The 20,484-nt window shown below is 42.6% G+C and overlaps 1 protein-coding gene across 1 annotated transcript in view; it reads left to right on the top strand.

Annotated features, from left to right (window-relative positions):
- The window catches only part of INPP5D (inositol polyphosphate-5-phosphatase D), a 67,423-nt gene that overhangs the window by 33,381 nt on the left and 13,558 nt on the right, over nt 1–20,484 (top strand). The window contains exons 5-20 of the mRNA XM_081864599.1: nt 637–777; nt 1,288–1,375; nt 2,678–2,746; nt 3,882–3,953; nt 4,506–4,629; nt 5,469–5,575; nt 6,942–7,044; nt 7,790–7,986; nt 9,619–9,736; nt 10,756–10,852; nt 14,066–14,204; nt 16,193–16,301; nt 16,670–16,758; nt 16,945–17,026; nt 18,942–19,031; nt 19,153–19,266. Coding sequence (XP_081720725.1) covers nt 637–777; nt 1,288–1,375; nt 2,678–2,746; nt 3,882–3,953; nt 4,506–4,629; nt 5,469–5,575; nt 6,942–7,044; nt 7,790–7,986; nt 9,619–9,736; nt 10,756–10,852; nt 14,066–14,204; nt 16,193–16,301; nt 16,670–16,758; nt 16,945–17,026; nt 18,942–19,031; nt 19,153–19,266 — 1,739 coding nt within the window. The remainder of the gene's footprint in view (nt 1–636; nt 778–1,287; nt 1,376–2,677; nt 2,747–3,881; nt 3,954–4,505; nt 4,630–5,468; nt 5,576–6,941; nt 7,045–7,789; nt 7,987–9,618; nt 9,737–10,755; nt 10,853–14,065; nt 14,205–16,192; nt 16,302–16,669; nt 16,759–16,944; nt 17,027–18,941; nt 19,032–19,152; nt 19,267–20,484) is intronic.

Here is a 20,484-nt window from a genome sequence, read left to right as displayed (position 1 = left end):
GTCGGAGCAGGTTTTTGGGCAGATTTCCACCTTTCTGGTCTTGGGTGCCAGACCTCTAGATATCCATATTTGGTCAATTCTTGTCCATGTCAGTTGGGCTTCAGAAAAGAATGTTCCCTCTCTTTCCAAGGGGTTCTTTGTCCTCCAAATGTCAATCAAGTCCATATTGTCAGTCAGTTCAAAAAAAGTCTTAGGTAGTCTGCCATCTTTTGTCACGTTTTGGCTTTGTGACTTGTCCATGTTGGTTGATACCACCCCATTCATATCTCCGTTTTTTGTTTACTTTTTATTGCCCCTGTTATCTGCATTATTTACCTACCTTGAAAAAGTAGTTTGAACGAAGTAGTTTGAACACTCCCAAAATCACTATATGATTGTGAGTTACCATTACAGAAGTGTGTTGGCAGCTTTCCCCCCAGACAGCTCCCTTTCTTAGAAAAAAATCATCAATTTTTAAGGGATAAGCAGCAGAATTGGGACCTTCTCCCTGCCACAGCTGCCTCCCCTGCTTCCCCCCCTCCCCTTTCTTCTCAGGTCTGATATCACACTAGCTCTCATTCACTAGGATATTCTGCCCATTTGCAAGCTCATAAGCCTTAGTGGTCTTCCAAGTAGTTTCCCCCCTTTCCTTCACAGTATTCCAGAAGAGCACTTCAAACTCATCCAGGATTATTTGCGAGTTCATGTCACCAGTGATCTTGAGACAGTACAGCAAGCACCTTGGAATCTCCCTCAGCTGAAGAAATTGCTTGCAACACTTTGCAAAGGACTTTTCAGGTAAACACAACTTAGTCTGGACTCTGGAGGCACATTTCGATTGGTAGTTAACAGGGAAATTCTGTGTGTACAGAATTTGTATGTTAAGCCTTTCCTGAAGGCTAGTTTACTGAAGCAATCCTGCTGTAAACCTTGTTCATTTTGGTGGGAGACTACTCTGTTTGCTGCAGAATCTGACCGACAAATATAGATGTTCCTTTCCCTTTTGAGCACACATGGGAATTACTATCAGCTTAACTCTTGTTATCAGTTCTGCAGCTCTACCCACACAGTCACATCCTGTATTGAAGACCTGCATTTTTTTAGAGCTTCTTGCTTATTTAGCAATACATCCTAGAACTAAATTCAAGTTTCTAAAGACTGGCCTTTGCAGCTTGTGCTGCAGAAAATCAGCATGGCATAATTTCAAGCAGACTCCTTTGGGCTGATTAGCAACAGCTTGTCTGTCTAGCCCTACACAGAGAGGTTCTTATGACCACAAATCTCCAATTCATATCTTTCTGCTTTCAGTGAGGTGTCTCGGACTCTTCCTTCTTTGGAGTCCTTACAGATGGTGTTTGACCAGCAGCTGCCTCCAGGGCTCCATCGACATTCTCAGGTATGATCTGCTGGAGGAGGCAGGAGGTGGAGCAGGTCGAAATGAGAACATCAAACTGGCAGGGGGTGTGGGAAAGCACTTATTGCATAATTATGCCAAATAAATTGTTTCTTGACTCCAAGGGATGGAGCACACTGCAAGCTTTGGAGCAGGGTCAGCTGCACTGTGCTAGCATTTGTTTTCTCAGTTCCCTCCGTTTTATAATGTAAAGTGCAGCAAGGTTCCTCAGGCCCAAGACTGCAAGTTTGTTGTTACATCTCTCAGTGTATAGTTTTTCACCACCCTTTTAGGGGAAGGGATATAGCATACCTTCCAACATTCCTCAGATGAAAATAGAAACATTCTGTTCTACAACAGCGTCCCCCATGCAGGGGCGGAAGAAGGGTGTGTGTGGTGGGGCGAGCCGCCCTGGGTGTCACCATTGAGGGGGGTGACAAAATGCTGGGTGGTACTCACGGTGGGGCCTGCAGTGCACCCAAGCCACACATCTCTCCTGGGAGTGACATGGTGGCTTGGGCGCCTGCAGGCTCTGCGCTGCCCCAAACGGTCCACCCGCCGCCTCCCTGGCATCCTCAGGTATGGTCCAACCTCCGTGTAAGCAAATCAGGATGCATGTTAAATAAGCAGGCTATTTGGATGGACCCTCTGCATTCCTCTGGCAAGACTTTTGTTAAGTTGTGGGTGAACATATCAGACGACACAGTGATTCTTCCAAAGCAGCTCTTTATTTGTAAGCTGGAACAGAACTGAACAGCAAATAGCTCAGCCGGCCTGCTTTTATAGGCAGCCAGCTATCAACATTGTAGCAACAACAACCCAGGGTTTCCCGCCTAAAGTAATTGACGTGGACCTGAGTGAAAACTATATACACAATGCCCCTGGTGGCCAGGGTGAGAACTTCAATACAGAACAACTTTCCTTCCATCAGCCCACATAAATCAGGTATTCCAAGTATTTCTTCCACCTGTGGCTCTGTAAATGTTACCATTTCAGTTTTCCTACATGGCTCGGCTCTAGACTGCCTTTGCATCACTCGCTAGCCTCAACATGCCAAGTTTGAAATGCATTGTCTTTGATTTATCTGTTCAGCAAATTCGCTTAAATTCCAGGCTGCAGTGTTTCAGGATGCAGGAGACTTGCTGACATAATATAAGGCACTCCAGTGCTGGCTTGTCTTTCTTTTTTCTGACACGTATCACAGATGATCTATGCTTGTGGTACAATTTCAAGCTTCCACTGAGGAGGGAGGGAGTGACTTCACTGGTACCTAACACTTTGCTTCTTCTGCATTATTTCTACTAGCCATCTTGTGACGTCACCCGTGGAAAACTTGTCCAGTTGACTGGATTGCTTTCTTCCATTGAAGACAAGGTATGGCAATGTTTGTTTTAATTAATTTTAACTGCTTTTAATACTGACCTTTCAACTGTTGTAAGCCACTCTTGGAACAGCTGCTGAAGGCCAAGTAATGAGTTCAACACTGGAAACAATAATTCTTCATTGCTCCCTCTTTATTTTCCAGTAGCTTTATTCACACACCTGTCATTCTTATGTCTATGTTTTCTTTATCCCAGTGCTTATTGAGGGAAATAGGGTGGGAGTGGGGAGGCCAGAAACCTTTTGACATGAAATTCTGTTTTCTTCTGCTAGCCAGGAACTAAAAGCTCTTGTAAGGTGTCTAGCCTCCTTCCTTTCAAACAATGCATAGGTCAAATCCCCAAGCTTCTCCTTTCCATAGATCTGGGCCCCAACTGCACCATACATTTAAAGCAGTATCATACCCATATATTTAAAGCAGTATCATACCACCTTAAAGTGTCATGGCTTCCCTCCAAAGAATCCTGGGAGCTGTACTTCGTTAAAGGGTGCTGAGAATTGATTCTCTTACAGAGCTACAATTACAAGAGTTCCATGGGAAAAGGGATAGATGGTTAAAAACCACTCTGGGAATTGCATTTCTTTGAACAGAATAGGGGTCCCCTAACCACTCTAGCATCCTTAGCAAATGACACTCGGTTTCTCATTTTTTCCAATCTTATGTTCAATTATCCGCATTTCCACATCAGTTGATCGCTATTATTTTTAAAGTCCTCATGAAAATTCATCAACAATTTAGTGCAATTTTTTCTTAATATATTTTTGTATTCTAGTTTCATTAATAGATGCATTTTAATGCACACTTTACATTAGTATGTGTTTTTGTATATGGCCTTTTAAACTGGGGTTAATTGTTTTTTATTGTTATTGTGTTATGTATTTTTGCGTTTGTATATTGTAAACCTTCCTATGAACCTTGGATGAAGGGTGATATAGTAATTTAATCTCAGTAATAATAATCTCTGTTTCTTCCTAATTAATTTGACAATCTGAATTTCTGTTGCTAAATCAGAGTACTTATTTATCGTTGCTGATCTGCACATTATGACATGGATTGTCTTAATCTGGGATCTCTCCAATTGCAGTTTAGGACTTTCAAATAGAAATCTATGTGCTTGCATTTTTATAGGTGAAAAAATTGTTGATTGAAGGGCCCGACTCAACACATCGACGTTCGCTTATCCCTCCTGTAACTTTTGAGGTGAATTTTATTTCCCCCCTCCAGTAGTATAGTAAGTTTTTATAATGCTATATTGAAGCACCATGACTGTCAGAACAGCACGTTGAGTGGTATTAAATGTCATTTGTGGGTTAGCACAAGAATTAGGACTAGCATAAGAGGGCCCACCTTTGCTTCCCCCAGGATGTGTGTCCTGCGCTAGACCCAAATCTGTTCTGGAGGCTCGGAGAAAACCGCAGAACAAATAGGGGGTGGGTGGGAGAAGAGGGGGAGGTCATTCTATAGAATAATGAGAAATCTGTGTGCTGATGGAGGAAACTGCCTAGCCCCATGTTTTTAATTCACGGGTACAGTGCTCTCCTTCTTACAAAAAATAACATTCCATGTTCACTCAACCAAAGTTCCTCAATACAGTACAGTGCCGCAAGAAAATCTGCATACTGGATATATATAGGGGTGTGTGTGTGTGTGTGTGTGTGTGTTTGCATGTAATTATGCAGTGTTAAGAGCTAGTTATCTCATTCAAAATGGTAGGGGGGATCACTTATGAATAATGTTTTCCTTTTCTCATAGGTGAAAACTGATTCTCTTGGAATTCCATCCAAAATACATCTTAAGGTTGATGTTGAGTTAGGAAAACTCATTATCAAGAAAGCTAAGGATGGCCCTGAAGACAAGTTCTATACTCACAATAAAAGTAAGATACTGGGCTCATTTGAGATGTGTGAAAACGCTGGGATTCACTGAATATTTTTGCTGATATTCCAGAGATCTGGCAACCAACAGTACAGGAAATGTGTTTCACAATGGCAGTTATAAATTCTCAGTGCACAATGTTTTAAGTTGTTTACTTGTGAGTTTTTTGGGTTTGAGCAAATCTTAGGGGGGCACACACACACCCCTCCATTCGTGAGTGCAAAGGAAATAGGAAGAGACACAGCTGAAAAATAAATGAAAGCTTTGAGGAAGTAGTGGAAAGGGGAGAGCAGAAAGGGAATATCGAGTCCCCCGCCAGACACCCCACCCAAACAAATAATCTGTGACACTGAGTAGAGCAGTTCAGCACCTGGTTTTCCTCAATTTATTGGATTAGCTGCATATCAGATAAACCCAATTTTACAGGGGAGAAATGTTGAGGTTGAGGTTGTCATGTGGACTACGCAAATTAAAGAGGAATGCAAACATTCAGTAAACAGCTGCAAACACTCAATAAACTCTAGTGTGGGCAAGCCCTTCAAGTGTTTGGGGCCATAGAGCCTACACAATATTCCTTTGTGCTGAGCAGCTTCAGTGTTTCATGACCAGAAAGTGTTCCAGCAATAGTTAGGCCTTGAAACCATAACAAACTTGTAGCTCAGGCTCAGTCTTAAATTGCTGTCTTTTTTTTTTTTTTAATCTAACCTTATTCATCATAGACCAGGTTATAAATAGCACTGGAGTTTACAACTTCATATACACAGACATGTATCAGCATTGTAGTACATTTCATTTCAGAATTTGTGCTGCCAGAACCAGTGTTCTCTTGCTTCTTCTTAGTTCTACAGCTCATCAAGTCTCAGAAGTTTCCTAACAAGCTGGTAATTGTACTGGAAACAGAAAAAGAGAAAACACACCGAAAAGAATATGTATTTGCTGATTCTAAGGTAAATTCCTCACTATGGGTACTTGTGCACAACGAGCCCTTTAACACAGGCAAGGCACTGCTATTTATGACATTATTTTGCTATTTTTTAAAAAGAGAAAAATGTAAAGAGAGAAAATAATCAAGTTATGTCCCCATCCCCAGTAAGAGAATCTGGCCAGTGGTGTAGCGGCGGTTGCCAGTGCCTGGGAGGAGGAGAAGGAGCTTGCCACTGAAGCCACACCACTTTTGGTTCCAGGCTTGGTCTCCTCCACCCCATTTGAACACTGTGGGGCTGGCCCCTTCCCAAAAAAACATTGGGCCCCCCAAAAAAGGTTCCGTTCCTAGGAGATGGCACCCCTACATGGTATTCAATAACATATTCCATATGTGAGTTTCTGGAGAAGAATGTTGGCATCTTTGTGTGCCTTTGCCAGCAGCATGGTACTCTCTGACCATTGGCCATGCTGGCTGGGCTCAGGGAAGTTGTCGTCCAGCAACATCTGGAGGGCACCACATTGGCTCCCCCTACCCTATATCAAAGAGAAAACTAAGTGAATTCTTTTAAGGGCTCTCATCGATTCCGTTCAAATAAAGCTAGAATATATCCAGAGAACATTTTCTAAGCATAAGTGAGTCTGTAATAAAAATTATGCAGTAATATGAGTCATGCTTATCCTTTGTGTTTGCACAGGGTCAAGGAAATTGGCAGATTAGATCTCAGTCATTCATTGTAATAGATGAAAGGAGAATAGAAACTTCAACTCTGGAGCAGCTTAGTGGAAATTAGTTGAACTGCCTTCAATCTGCACGTAGTTTAAGTAAAAGAATGACTGGAACGGATGCATAGCTAATGTGGTACTCTCCAGATATTGCATACTGTAATAGTCATTAGACCTCTACTGGATGGTCTGGAGGGCACCATATTGGCTGCCCCAGACCCAAGCATTCACATACTTATTCTGGTTTTTAACTTCAGAAGACTCTGAATTTTTCAAAATTCAGCACCAGCATAACTAGTCCTTGCCACATGAAATTAATGGACATTAGTGTGATGTTGGATAAAAATTAAGTGGTTACCAGCTGTAACGCAGAGGTTGAACAATAAGATATGATAAGTTATAACAAGTTATAATAAGGATTTGCTGAACTAAGAATCTGAACGGGAATACAAAAGGGGGAGGTGAGAGGAGGTCTGGGAAATAAGTTAATGGAAATGAGTAATGGAAATTATATTTGTTTTAATTGTTCTTTTTTGCTTTTGTATTTTTGTGTTTTTATTATTTTTTTGTGTATGTTTATTTTCTGTATTAATTGGAAACTATAATAAATATCATTAAAAAATCTTATTAGCCAGGTTTCTTTGTATTTTGCTCTTCCATTTTTAGAAGAGAGAAGGCTTCTGCCAACTTCTACAGCAGATGAAGAATAAGCATTCTGAGCAGCCAGAGCCTGATATGATCACCATCTTCATTGGGACCTGGAACCTGGGTATACATTTTAGTTTTGTGTCCCAATCTTTGCTGTTTAGATTCCTACAAGTTTCGTCTCAATGAATTTCCAATAAAGTTTAGCATGTTTGTGCTGCTTGGTTCAAAAGTAACCATATCACAGCTTTGCCAGCTACCCTCATTGCTATACTCCTTTATTGCTCGAACATCTCTGTCATTTAATGTATGGCCTTCTTTTGTATAAGAGAATCATCAGATAGGCAGATTCATCTGTTCCTGGAATATCCAAACATGGTGTTTGCCAGATGTTATGGGACTTCTGTCATCCCTGACCATTGACGGTGTTGCTGGGGCTAATGGAAGTTGGGAGTTCAACAGCATCTCAAGGGCACCTCAATTGCTACTCCTTTTCTGACGGAGGATCCTATTTCTAAGAGCTGGGTGACAGGGTGGGGGAATCAAAAAGGAGAACCCTCCCCACAGTGATTTTTCTGCTGAATTAAACATCTGCTAGGAAAGGTGGTGACCTGTCCATCAGAGAAATGCAGATAAAATGTGGCACAAAGCATATTATCCATGTGTGTATGTCCATGTGAGATTCTGCATGTAGTAAACCATATAAAAGCTATCTCCTCGTAGGCTAGTGGAGAGTTGCGGGACAGCTCAGTGGTGGAGCTCTTGCTTTGCATTCAGAAGGTCATTAGCACCTCTGAGAAGGGCTGGGGAAACTACAATACTGCACTAGATGGATCAGTTTCATATTGGTTTTGGATTTGTCCATCTAGGTGATGCTCCTCCACCAAAGAAGATCAGCTCCTGGTTTCTCTCTAAGGGGCAGGGGAAGACCCGAGATGACACAGCTGACTACATTCCACATGACATCTATGTGATTGGCACACAGGAGGACTCCCTGGGAGAGAAAGAATGGCAAGAGATTCTAAGACAATCCTTGCAAGAGATTACAAGTATCAGCTTCAAAGTGGTAAGGAAAGACATTTTTATTCTGACGCTTAAAGCAAAACTGGGATAGTAGACTTCACTAGCAATGTATATCATCCACACTGCCTGCATACTTGCTTCTTGAAGAAAATTTAGATGTTTCTGAAGGCTGTTAGATATATTAGGTAAAGGTAAAGGGACCCCTGACCATTAGGTCCAGTCGTGACCGACTCTGGGGTTGCGGCGCTCATCTCGCTTTATTGGCCGAGGGAGCCGGCGTACAGCTTCCGGGTCATGTGGCCAGCATGACTAAGCCGCTTCTGGCGAACCAGAGCAGCGCACGGAAACACCGTTTACCTTCCCACCAGAGCGGTACCTATTTATCTACTTGCACTTTGACGTGCTTTCGAACTGCTAGGTTGGCAGGAGCAGGGACCGAGCAATGGGAGCTCACCCCGTTGCGGGGATTTGAACTGCCGACCTTCTGATCGGCAAGCCCTAGGCTCTGTGGTTTAACCCACAGTGCCACCCGTGTCCCGTTAGATATATTAGACACATAATAATAATAATAATAATATCCCACCCAACTGGCTGGGTTTCCCCAGCCACTCAACAGCACATATTTTATTTGGGTCAAAAATCTTATGCCACTAATTATCGTTCTACGCTGGATGTTAAAGATCAAAATTGATTCTGCTTCTCATCTCTAATATTAGGTAAAATACAGTTTGGGTATAATATGGGGGGCACCCTGTGCTTCACTTGAATTTATGCTATTGCTATAAATGCTGTTCCCCATAAGCAGGAATATGTTGTGCCAGTCGTTATCGAAAAGCAGGTCATATCTTGAACCCAACTTCCATTCAGTAGTTTATTTCTGTACGCAATGAGGGTCACATCCACACCCCACATTTAAAGCACAAAGTTTCCCCTGAAGAATAATGGGAGCTGTAGTTTACCCCTCAAAGAGCTACAGTTCTCATTCACATTTTACAAACTATGGTCTCCAGGATTCTTTGGGGGAAGTCATGTGCTTTAAATGTGCTTTAGCATGGATGTGGCCTACAACTCAGTAGCGTTCTCATTTGGGTCGCATGCTTAGACAATAGAAAACTGCCTTATACTGAATCAGACCATTGGTACATCTAGCTCAATACTGTCTGCACTGACTGGCAGCAGCTGTCCAGGGTTTCAGATAGGGGATATTCCCATCCCTACCTGGAGATGCCAAGGGTTGGGCTGGGACCTTCTGCATACAAAGCAGGTACTTGGTCAACGAACTACAGCCGTTCCCCTAAAAAATGAGAATCAGAGGTTTGTTTGAAGAGGATTTAGTATAGACCTCTGTCTGTCATAATACAAATAACCTTTACAGTGTGGTACCTCAGGTTACATATGCTTCAGGTTACACACTCCGCTAATCCAGAAATAGTGGTTCAGGTTAAGAACTTTGCTTAAGGATAAAAACAGAAATCGGGCTCCGGCGGCACGGCAGCAGCAGGAGGCCCCATTAGCTAAAGTGGTGCTTCAGGTTAAGAACAGTTTCAGGTTAAGAATGGACCTCCGGAACAAATTAAGTACGTAACCTGAGGTACCACTGTACTATGGCTTTAGGCTATATTACAGTTCAGCTGCATCAAACTATGTGACAGCTGACTTCCTTTTTCCTGATTAGGTAGCAATCCATACCCTCTGGAACATCAGGATTGTTGTCCTGGCCAAGCCAGAACATGAGAATCGCATAAGCCACCTCTGCATTGACAACGTGAAGACAGGAATTGCAAACAGACTGGGTAAGGCTTGCACAAAATGTACTTGACAGACACTCTCATCACAACAAGTCTCCCAAGGTTGTAAGATATGCAGAGAGGTGTTTTCAGTACCCGATTCCCACGATGGGATTTCCTGCCCTAAAACATGCACCCGAGCCAAAGGTTCATTTGTGCACTATTCTAACGGTGCGATTTGGGGTTGTCTCTGTGTGTGAAGTGGCAAGACCACTTCCAAAGCCTTGCTGGCTTACCGGGGCAGAAAGTATGGAGGGCAGGCTTACCTTTTTTTGGCCACATAGATCCTTTTTAAATAAATTTTTAAAAATCCTACATTGGATCTCAAAGGTTATACATTCAAATAAATGAGAGGAAGCCAAAGACTGAAACAGAATATGAAAGAGTATCGTAAGATATGCTTCTTTTCATGACCACTCTTGAAAATCACTGCTTCCTCTTTCAACTTTGTCAGCAAAATTACTGATACTGTATGGTATGTATCCTTTGGAAATGTACTATAATAGCTGATATAATCCTACAGTGATTTGTGCTAGTGTACTCACATGCAATAATGTACTCTCAGTGTTAGAGGTGTGCTCATCGATGTGCTCCCACAAATCATTCCATTGATACTGTCCTAAGTCAGATCAGATGTGAGTATGATGGGAATTCAGGAATGCCTTGCATCCTTGCAAATATATATAAATCCTTTTTCACTACAATGTTATTCACAGGAATAATTTGCAGGAACTGTCCCATCAATGAAAACCACAGGGTTTCTTGCTCTGCTGAAAAATCCGTAACTGGAAGAATAGAACTTTGTTCAATTGCAGAGGGAAATTCATCTTTCACTTTCTTTCTTAAGCTTTTGGAAGAAAATATTCAGTGAAACTCTGCACTACACATGTGAAGTCCTGCTGTTCTGGTTTCCTCTTCTCTGCATTCGCTACTCCACTTTAGAAGTCTTTTGCTGTTCTAGTTAGCCCTGGGGGTTGGATTGATTTCTCAATCTTCTCCGTTTCTTGTTTTGTTTTACCTCTCAGGCAACAAAGGAGCTGTTGGGGTGTCATTCATGTTTAATGGAACCTCCTTTGGTTTTGTGAACAGCCATTTGACTTCAGGAAGTGAGAAGAAACACAGGTAAAATTCTGAGGGCCATTGGAGAGCCTTGCAGTTGCTGACAGAGAGGTTCCTATCAGTACAAATATTCAAATTAGATGTGACAGCTTGGTAGTGGTGGTGGGTATTATTTGAACAAGAAAAGAAACGCATGGGAAGGATTTAAAATAGTCACCCTTGCATGTCTTATCTCTAGGCATTTAGTAAGTAAAGGTAAAGGGACCCCTGACCATTAAGTCCAGTTGTGGCCGACTCTGGGGTTGCAGCGCTCATCTCGCTTTATTGGCCGAGGGAGCTGGCGTACAGCTTCCAGGTCATGTGGCCAGCATGACTAAGCCACTTCTGGCAAACCAGAGCAGCGCACAGAAACGCCGTTTACCTTCCCGCTGGACTGGTACCTATTTATCTACTTGCACTTTGATGTGCTTTCGAACTGCTAGGTTGGCAGGAGCAGGGACCGAGCAACGGGAGCTCACCCCATCACAGGGATTCGAACCGCCGACTTTCTGATCGGCAAGCCCTAAGCTCTGTAGTTTAACCCACAGTGCCACCCACCAATTTTAAGAATATAATAGCATAAAGGGGCCCCAGCTGGAGCAAATCAACAATCCATCTAGTTCAGGGATGAGGAACCCAATGGAAAGGGATAATCCTTTCCTCTGTTTACCTCTTCACTAAAGGTGCTGGTTTCTGCAAATAGCACATTTGGACAGCAAATAGCACCAGGGTGTGGGGTGGAATTTTGCACAGGGAATTTTTTTTAAAAAGAAAAACTTCTTCCCATGCACTGCAGTCCCAACTGGATTGGGGCCCTGTGCAGCTGCTTTTTCTGACAAAGGAAAGTGGCCAGTGCTAAGCATGCTGTTAATGACCCTGAGCTGCATTCTTTGGAACAAGAAGCCCCACTGAAGTATGGAACACATAGAATGTATTCAAAAAGCTTTTTTTTCTATACAAAGAGGCACAGATTATTTATCTTGGCCCAGATGGTTATTTGGACCAAAGACCTGAGGCTGCAGTCCTGCTGCTGGTGTAAACAAAATTCACAAACATTGGCAGATACGTAAGTCCTAGGCACCTTAAACATGTCTTCATTTTTCTGGGGTGAAAATTTCAGTGCACCAGAGAGTTGCTATACAGCATCTCCCCACCATGTGCAACTTAACAGTAATACAGACACATGGGCATGGACACAGGCTACAAACTGTAGCTAGATAGCTGAAGAATCTGTAACTGTGATTGTACAATTTCTTCTCTTTCTAAAAACAACAAGTGAATAGCTGAAGATTGGGTTTCCATTGTTGTTTCTTCCTGTGGTTTAGAAGGGAACATTCCAGTAAAACAGGAACAGAGGGGTTGTAACTATTTGTGCTTACAGGTCTCGCTTGTTTGTTGACTCAATGTATAGCCCTCCCTTTGCTGTGTGCTCCAGAAATAGAAACCATGCAAACATGCCAATATAAAGCAGAAGAGTCGAGCTGTGTTATATCGCAGTACTTTTCCGTCTTCACATGCCCCAATTTTTGCTTCCTGAAGCAGTTGCAAATTCCCATGGCAACACATACTTCAAGGTCTTCCTTCTGTCCTCCGGCACACTCATAGATTGCAACAAGGTACCCCAGGCTTGGCAGTTGTCCCATATTTTTTGTTTGTGCAAGGCCCAATGTTGCAGTAGCTCTGAAGGTATTGAAGCACTCCTGACTACTTAGCAGAAAATAAATACAAATAAATAATAAATAAATTCACACAGAGACAGTATGTATGGTAAATTAAAGCTACCACTTTTTCTGCACATTCGATTGCATTAGAGCATTTGAATGGAGGATCTTATTCCCAGAGCCCTTTTGGTTGTGTAGAGGCAACAACTTTTCAGAGATTTGGAAGCAATAATGTTGAATTGCTCCTAGAAGAAGAAGAAGAAGAAGAAGAGTTTGGATTTGATATCCCGCCTTTCACTCCCCTTCAGGAGTCTCAAAGCGGCTAACATTCTCCTTTCCCTTCCTCCCCCACAACAAACACTCTGTGAGGTGAGTGGGGCTGAGAGACTTCAAAGAAGTGTGACTAGCCCAAGGTCACCCAGCAGCTGCATGTGGAGGAGCGGAGACGCAAACCCAGTTCCCCAGATTATGTGACTACCGCTCTTAACCGCTACACCACACTGGCTCTCATTGTACCATATTCTCTGGTCAATCAGTTTAAATCAAGGTATACCTGGAAGCCAGCAGGAGGCAAATACAAGAAGCTCTCAGAAATGCAGCTAGCACTATTGCAATGCATTGTATGCAGATGTTTAAGGCAGCTGTTGTATAGTGCTACTGATGGCAAATATGCACATACAGTCATAACTTGGAAGTTGAATGGAATCCGTTCCAGAAGTCCAACTTCCAAAACGTTCGGAAACCAAAGCGCGGCTTCTGATTGGCTGCAGGAAGCTCCTGCAGCCAATTGGAAGCTGTGGAAGCCCCGTCGGACATTCGGGTTTCAAAGAACGTTCGCAAATCGGAACACTCACTTTTGGGTTTGCGGCATTCAGGAGCCAAAGCGTCCAACTACCAAGGCGTTCGGGATCCAAGGTATGACTGCACATACATATACACACAGAGCTATTTCCAAAGGTTTTTCTTAATTTTTGTGTGTCCTACAGTGAAATGTGTGTGTATATATCCACTTAAAGATGCCCCTTTTAAAATACTGCAAAAATAGCGCAAGGTTCCCTTCTCTCCCTGGCATTTAAATAGCTCTCACTTTTTATTCAATACATTTAAATAGTATGTGCTTTCTCTTTTTTCCACAGTGAATGCCATTTTTTTAAGAAAAGCTTTCCTTTAGAGGAAACGGACTATACCACAAGCTGCTGACCCTTCAAGTTTAGACCAGTTTCACCAGTCAGTTAACTATCAGTAGGAAACAGAAAAACAGAACCCATAAACCTTTTCTTCTGGCAACCAAGCAGCTACTTCTTCCATTTAAATGTGTACAATGCCAAGCTAGTGGATCAGATAGTTCCATAATAATGCACAGAGACAAGTTACTCCTATAGCTATACTGAACTGATTGTCTGGCTGTATATTGCCTTTGGGAAGCTGAGGCTTTAGCCAGAGCCAAGACAGGGAAAGATTCATGGGTTTATCTAGTCCACTGTTGTCTTGAGCCAACTGTCTCTGCTGATAATGCTGCTGGTGAGAGGCCATATAATAAAATGGTATACCGAATGTTGCTCTTGTGTTTTAATAGGCGGAACCAGAACTACACAAGTATTCTGCGGTTTCTGTCACTGGGAGACAAGAAGTTGAGTCCATTTAACATCACCCACCGGTTTACTCATCTCTTTTGGCTGGGAGACCTGAACTATCGCCTAGAGTTGCCCACAGCGGTTAGAGAGCCCGTTTATTTATTATTGCATTTTATTATTACATTTCTATCCCACATTTCCTGCAATGAGCTCAAGGTGGTGTACATAGTCCTTGTCCTCCTAGTTTTATCCTCACAGCAAACCTCTGAAGTAGGTTAGGCTGAGAGAGAGAGTGACTGGCCCAAGGTCCCCCAGTAAGCTTCATGGCTGAGTGGGGATTTGAACCCTAGTTTCCCAAATCCTAGTCCAGCACTCTGCTACTAGCTAATAGTACTTTGCATTTATGCAGAACTCTTGTGAGTGAATGGAGCATTCTACATACATTAACCAGGCTATCCTTACAATAACGTTGCAAAGTAGACTTCTGTTATTATATTGTTACAAAAGTTGGGCACTACTTCCACTCTCTGCTGAGCAGTAGCAAAATTCCAGGGGGTTCCAGGCACTCACCCAGAACCCATCCTCCTTTGGAGGATTGAAGACGTGGCGGAGATGGTCGTAACTTTTAAGAAGAAATATGGTTTGTTCATATGTTTACACCTTCACTCTGCATGGAGGGAGTTCCCATCTTACAGTTTGGCCATCTCAAGAGGGGCTTGTTCCCCACAGCAGTTCAGTGCTGGAGTCAAAGGCATCTCTCTCTCTCTCTCTCTCTCTCTCTCTCTCTCTCTCTCTCTCTCAGCCCGCCCAAGATGGACCTCTCTCTCTGTTCTCTTCCTTCTTCTTCCCAGCACACCTTGCTAAAGACACTCTTTTCCTGTCACCTCACACCCACACAACATCACCTTGGCAAATCTTTGTCTGCCCAGGCCCAAGATTCCTCTTAGATGGGCCATCAACACCTTTTGTAGGGCTAATGCCTCTATCCCAGGTGAGGCACTGCTTGTATTTTTCCACTGGCCTGCAATCTTCCCTTCAATACTCCAAATAATCAATTTATTAATTTCTGGGGTTTAGCAAGGTTCCCACAACATATAACACCATCCTCATATAGCAAGCAAAGGTCTGAAACTGAGAGAATCCCTGTCACCTAATGAGTTTTTGGGTGGGATGAGATTTGAATTAGGTCACACTCTTAGGGTTCATGCAGACATTCATGATTTTAGCGATGAACCTACGTTAGAATCATTCTCCATACATTTTGCTCACACATACACCACCCCCTTGAGCTTGGGTGAAACCTGTTCTTCCAATAATCAGACTTGTGTTTTCTCTGGATATGTGGTTGCTACTGAAGTTGAAGCAAGCAAGTATCATGGAGCCTAAAGGAAAGCATGGCTATTTGCAGCTGCTGAGTAACCAAGCAGGAAGAAAAAGCTGGAAGAAGACTGTTAGGGATATGTGGGAAAGCACCAAGGGAAGGTTAGGGGTGTTGCGAGAGGCGTAATGAGTGCTGATACTGGGTGCAATGTAATCAAGAGATCAGTATAGCAAATACATTTTGGTCCTAGGAAACTAAACACCTGAGGGCTGAAATCCTATATCCACTTTCCTGGGCATAAGCCCCATTGAACTCTATTCCAGGGCGATAACATTTTTGATGGTGCATTTGCAACTAAGGATAGGAACTACACAAAATGCAGAGAAAAACTGATAGGTTCTTTGTTATTTAAAACTTGCAACAGGAAGCTTCAAATGGAATCAGAGCAGGAATACTTTGGGGTGGCTTTTGAAAATCCTTTTTTTTTTTAAAAAATCCCTTAAAAATCCTCTTTTCCTCATGTCATTTTCCTGATCTAAATCACTCCTGTTCCAGGTTGCTCTTAGCCCTTGCAGCACCTTTGAAAAATTTATGTAAATTGGATTGGAAAATGTACCACTGCTATCAGCCAGTTTTGAGAATCAAAGTGTCAGGAGACCCAGTTGCATATCAGATGTAGTTGGGCCTCAGTAACAGATTTTTGTGGCCTCAGATGCTAGTGTGCTATTTATTAACCAGGAAGGTTTTTTTGTTTTTTTTAAGAAAAGAGAGTGGTACATCTGCCATTATGACATTTCCTTGTTATCAGGAAGCAGACAATATCGTCCATAAGATCAAACAGATGCAGTACACAGAGCTACTGCCTTACGACCAGCTTCTCATTGAAAAGAGGGATCAAAAGGTGTTTCTGCAGTTTGGTAAGTTCTGCTTCTATTCCTTTGCCCTTTTTTACTTTGCTATTGAAAAACGCCCTTCTAAAGGGGTAATCACTGAGAGAGTAATCTCAGTAGAGAGAGTGATGACCTGCTTTAAATTGCTCTGTATAGAAACTGACACATGTGGTAAACGTTTTCTTTGTGACAATCCTTTTTTTCTTTGCAATGCAATTGATTTATTTGCGTTAAGAAAACTGCCCAATCCATATCGTGAGAGACCATATATACTAACAGCTAACTGTGTTCTAGGAGCTGCCCCATACATTGATTTGAACTAACCTGCATGATGCGCTTTGACATGTGTACCCAGGTTTTGGTTAAAACAATAACTAGCTATCTGTCTCTTTCAGAGGAGGAGGAAATAACATTTGCCCCAACCTATCGCTTTGAAAGGAACACCCGGGAGCATTATGTCTACACCAAGCAGAAAGCAACAGGGGTATGCCATATCTTCCAGCATATTACGATGTTTCAAATGGTGTCTGTTGCCAGAACTGCTCCTCTTTCTATAGAGGAGCACCATGAAAGAACTCTAATTGGGAACAAGCTGCTGGCTTTTTGGCACCAGAGCTTTCCTTCTTGTGGAGTGATGTGTTTTCGATATTGACTCTCCTTTTGTTTGCAGGTGAAATACAATTTGCCATCCTGGTGTGATCGAGTGCTCTGGAAATCATATCCCCTGGTGCATGTGGTGTGTCAATCTTATGGTGGGTAGAGAACAGATTGGGAATAGCAGCAAAGCTGGTTTAAACGGAAATGATTCAGAGCTGAATCTGTAGCATTGCCTTTTGCTGCCAAGTTCTCAGCAATAGATGCACCCTGTCGTTTCTGGCTTGGAATGCTTGCTCCTAAAACTTGGATGTGTAGTGGGGAGAGAATCGGCTGTGTGATAACAGGGAATGCACCTTGCAGATGTTAGAACACCTTCTTAGGCCGCTGTCACTAAGCAGGAAGAACCTCACTACCGCCAGTAACCTGTAGAATATCCCATTTTCCCTGAGTCAAAAGCTGTGTAGCATTAGAGGGCTGCTGGTGGTTTAGTGTTTCTTAATCCTGGTTCCCAGTTCTGGCCTCTGGGTTTGTTTGTCTTTTAAATGTATTTTTAATGTGTTCCCAATCAAATGCTTATAAGCAGTTCTTCGGCAAATGCTATCAGAGTCTTACCAAAACGACACACATAAAATAAAATCACAGTTAGGAAATATTTTATCCAAATCATGATATATAGCAAACTATAACATGAAATGTTGTAAAACTATAGATCTACAGCAAATACCGTATTTTTCGCTCTATAACACGCACCCGACCATAACACGCACGTAGTTTTTAGAGGAGGAAAACAAGAAAAAAAAATATTCTAAATGAAACAGTGGATGTATGATTTTTGTGGTTCATGCTGTGGCCACAGACATGTGATCTGACAGTGAGTTTGGAGTAGCCCAATGCAAAAATCCTGAGGATCCATGTGGATCCATGATTTGTAACCACGTTTTAAGTGGGGAGGGAAGGAAAAGCACTCAAGGGACAAGGAGCACACGTGGGGTGGGTGCAGAAGGATGCTGCTAATAATGCAGAAGAGGGGTTTAAGGGGAGAAGGAACATGCGTGGGGTGGGTGGAGAAGGATGCTGCTAATAATGCAGGAGAGGGGTTTAAGGGGAGAAGAAGCACGCGTCGGGTGGGTGGAGAAGGATGCTGCAAATAATGAAGAAGAGGGCTATAAGGGGAGAAGGCTCCTCTCCTCTCCCGCTTTGCTCCTTTAAAGCAAGCAGGCTCTGGTTTTCTCCCTCCTCCCCGCTCATCCCCGGCTTAGCGATCTGAAAAACTTTGCTGCTATTTAGCGAGCTGAGTGGGGAGGAGAGAGAGACAGAGAGCCTGCTTGCTTTAAAGAAACAAACCGGAAAGGAGCTGCTTACACTTGTGTAAGCGGCTCCTCTCCTCTCCTGCTTTGCTCCTTTAAAGAAGCAGGCTCTCTGTCCCTCTCTCCTCCCCACTCAGTGGCTCTTCTCCTGCTTTGCTGTTTCAAAGCGAGCCACGGAGGAGGGAAGGAAGGGGAACCATGGATCCTCTGCTCACGACTGCAGCAGATCCCCCCTGCCACCCGTAGGCATTTCCTCCATAACATGCACAGACATTTCCCCTTACTTTCTAGGAGAAAAAAAGTGAGTGTTATGGTGCAAAAAATACGGTACTCAATCTGAGGCCATTTTGACCTGGTGATGACAGGAAAATTAAAATGGGTATAAGATAAAGCTCTCTAGGGAAGGGATTCCAAATGTGTAGTGCCAAAACAGAGAAGGCCCCACAATTGGCCGCCACCACCTATCTTATTTCAGAGAGGGGTGAAATCTGAAGAAGGTCCCCAAGGCTCACCTGGACTGATTTGTTCAGGAACATGTGGTGTTTCAAGTAACCATGTCCAAAGCCTGTGTCAGAAAACTTTTGTGTACTAGATGGACTGATCCATCTAGATGGACTGATCCATCTAGTACACAACCCCCTTGGAGAGATGGGGCTTCTTGTTTCCATAGATAACTCTGAGTATAGGACAGACAATTGCATTATTCTCTCCATCCTTGGGAGGTCAAGAAAAACAGGTGCTTAGAATCTGACTTTCCTCTTAGGATGCACCAGTGACATCATGACAAGTGATCACAGTCCTGTCTTTGCTACGTTTGAGGTTGCTGTCACCTCTCAGTTTGTCTCAAAGAATGGTAAGCAAATGCACTGCAAGCTTTCCCTGCCCTTAATAAAGAAAGATGTAGTAGAAAACAATCTCATTCATTGCTTTAAAACTATTATCTTTAACCTGAACAAGTGTCCTCCTTTCTCCAGATGATAAGTACACAGACTCCCTGGGACAGATTGAGTTCCTGCGCTGCAGTGCCACCCTTAAGACGAAGTCTCAGACAAAATTCTACATTGAGTTCTACTCCAGCTGCCTAGAAAGTACTGTTTCTTCCACCTTTTGTCTTTATTATACAGAAGCTCTAATGATGTTTAGGTTATCAAGAAGGGACAATATTGCAGAAGGGGGGCTATTGACAAACTCAAAAGCGGGGAGAGAGAGAGAATGAATCAGAATATATCCACTTTGTCTTTTGAAATACTCATTCTTTGTTGTAGTAACTCTTTGGTGTTAATTGCTGTATTTTGCCAATTTTTATTTGTTGCTTTCCCTTGAAATTTCATCATCAGGGCTGTTTCCCTTATTACCACTTAAGTTTCATACATGTAGTATACCTTTAAAAAAAGCCCTACAGTTCTATTATCCAAAGGGCACAAGCCAGCCAGGCAACTGATACTAGCCACAGACCCTGCAGTTTAGTCTGCTGCTGCTGCATGGCAAATCCCTATATTTCTCCATAAATCATGTATTTTAATTTATGTTATACCATAGAAGGTGATATATATAGCGCTCTCAGAGGGTTGCTTCCCATTCTGGCACTCACCAGACCTACTTAGCTTCAACAAGGTTGCTGCATCTTGCAACTTCAGACCATGCTCTGGAACTTAACACAGAGATATTGTGAGGGTTAAGAAGAGAGGGGGAAATACTATACATGCTAGTCTGAGCTTGGAAGAAAATGTGATGTGGGTGTAGTCCATCACTGCTATGTTATATTGGACATATACCAAGTTATTGAACCCATTCAAGGTAGCATAGTGCAGTCAACAGATGTCATTTCTAGTCCTAAACCTAGTTCTGTATTGTACAATAGCAGTACACAGCATTTGCTGGAATGACTATATTCACTGTAGGAGAATGAACTTGTTCTCTCTCTCTCTCTCTCTCTCTCTCTCTCTCTCGTGTGTGTATGAGAGAGATCATTTTTTTGCTTTTCTTGTCTCCAGATTGCATAGTCTTTGCACAAAACCTCTCTACCTTAAATTGGAAGGCTTGCAGTGGCATGCAAAATCAGTTTTCTATCTTCATAACAAGCAATTCAGAGCCTCCTTTGTCACAACCGCAGAGCAACTTGGGCAGAAAAATATTAGGGGTAGCCATGTAAATGGATTCTCCCAAGATTGGGAGAATTGCCTTATATTTTATCAGAACTTAAATTGGAATGCTGCAGCTTAATCGCATTGTGAATTGCAGCCAATAAAAACAGTTGATGCCTTGGGAGACAATCATTTTGTTTGTTTTGTAAGCAGAACTGTACA

Source organism: Podarcis erhardii (assembly GCF_964252035.2).
Source record: "Podarcis erhardii genome assembly, chromosome: 5".
In the NCBI taxonomy this organism is placed as follows: Eukaryota; Metazoa; Chordata; class Lepidosauria; order Squamata; family Lacertidae; genus Podarcis; species Podarcis erhardii.
This window is presented reverse-complemented; position numbering and strand designations above follow the sequence as displayed.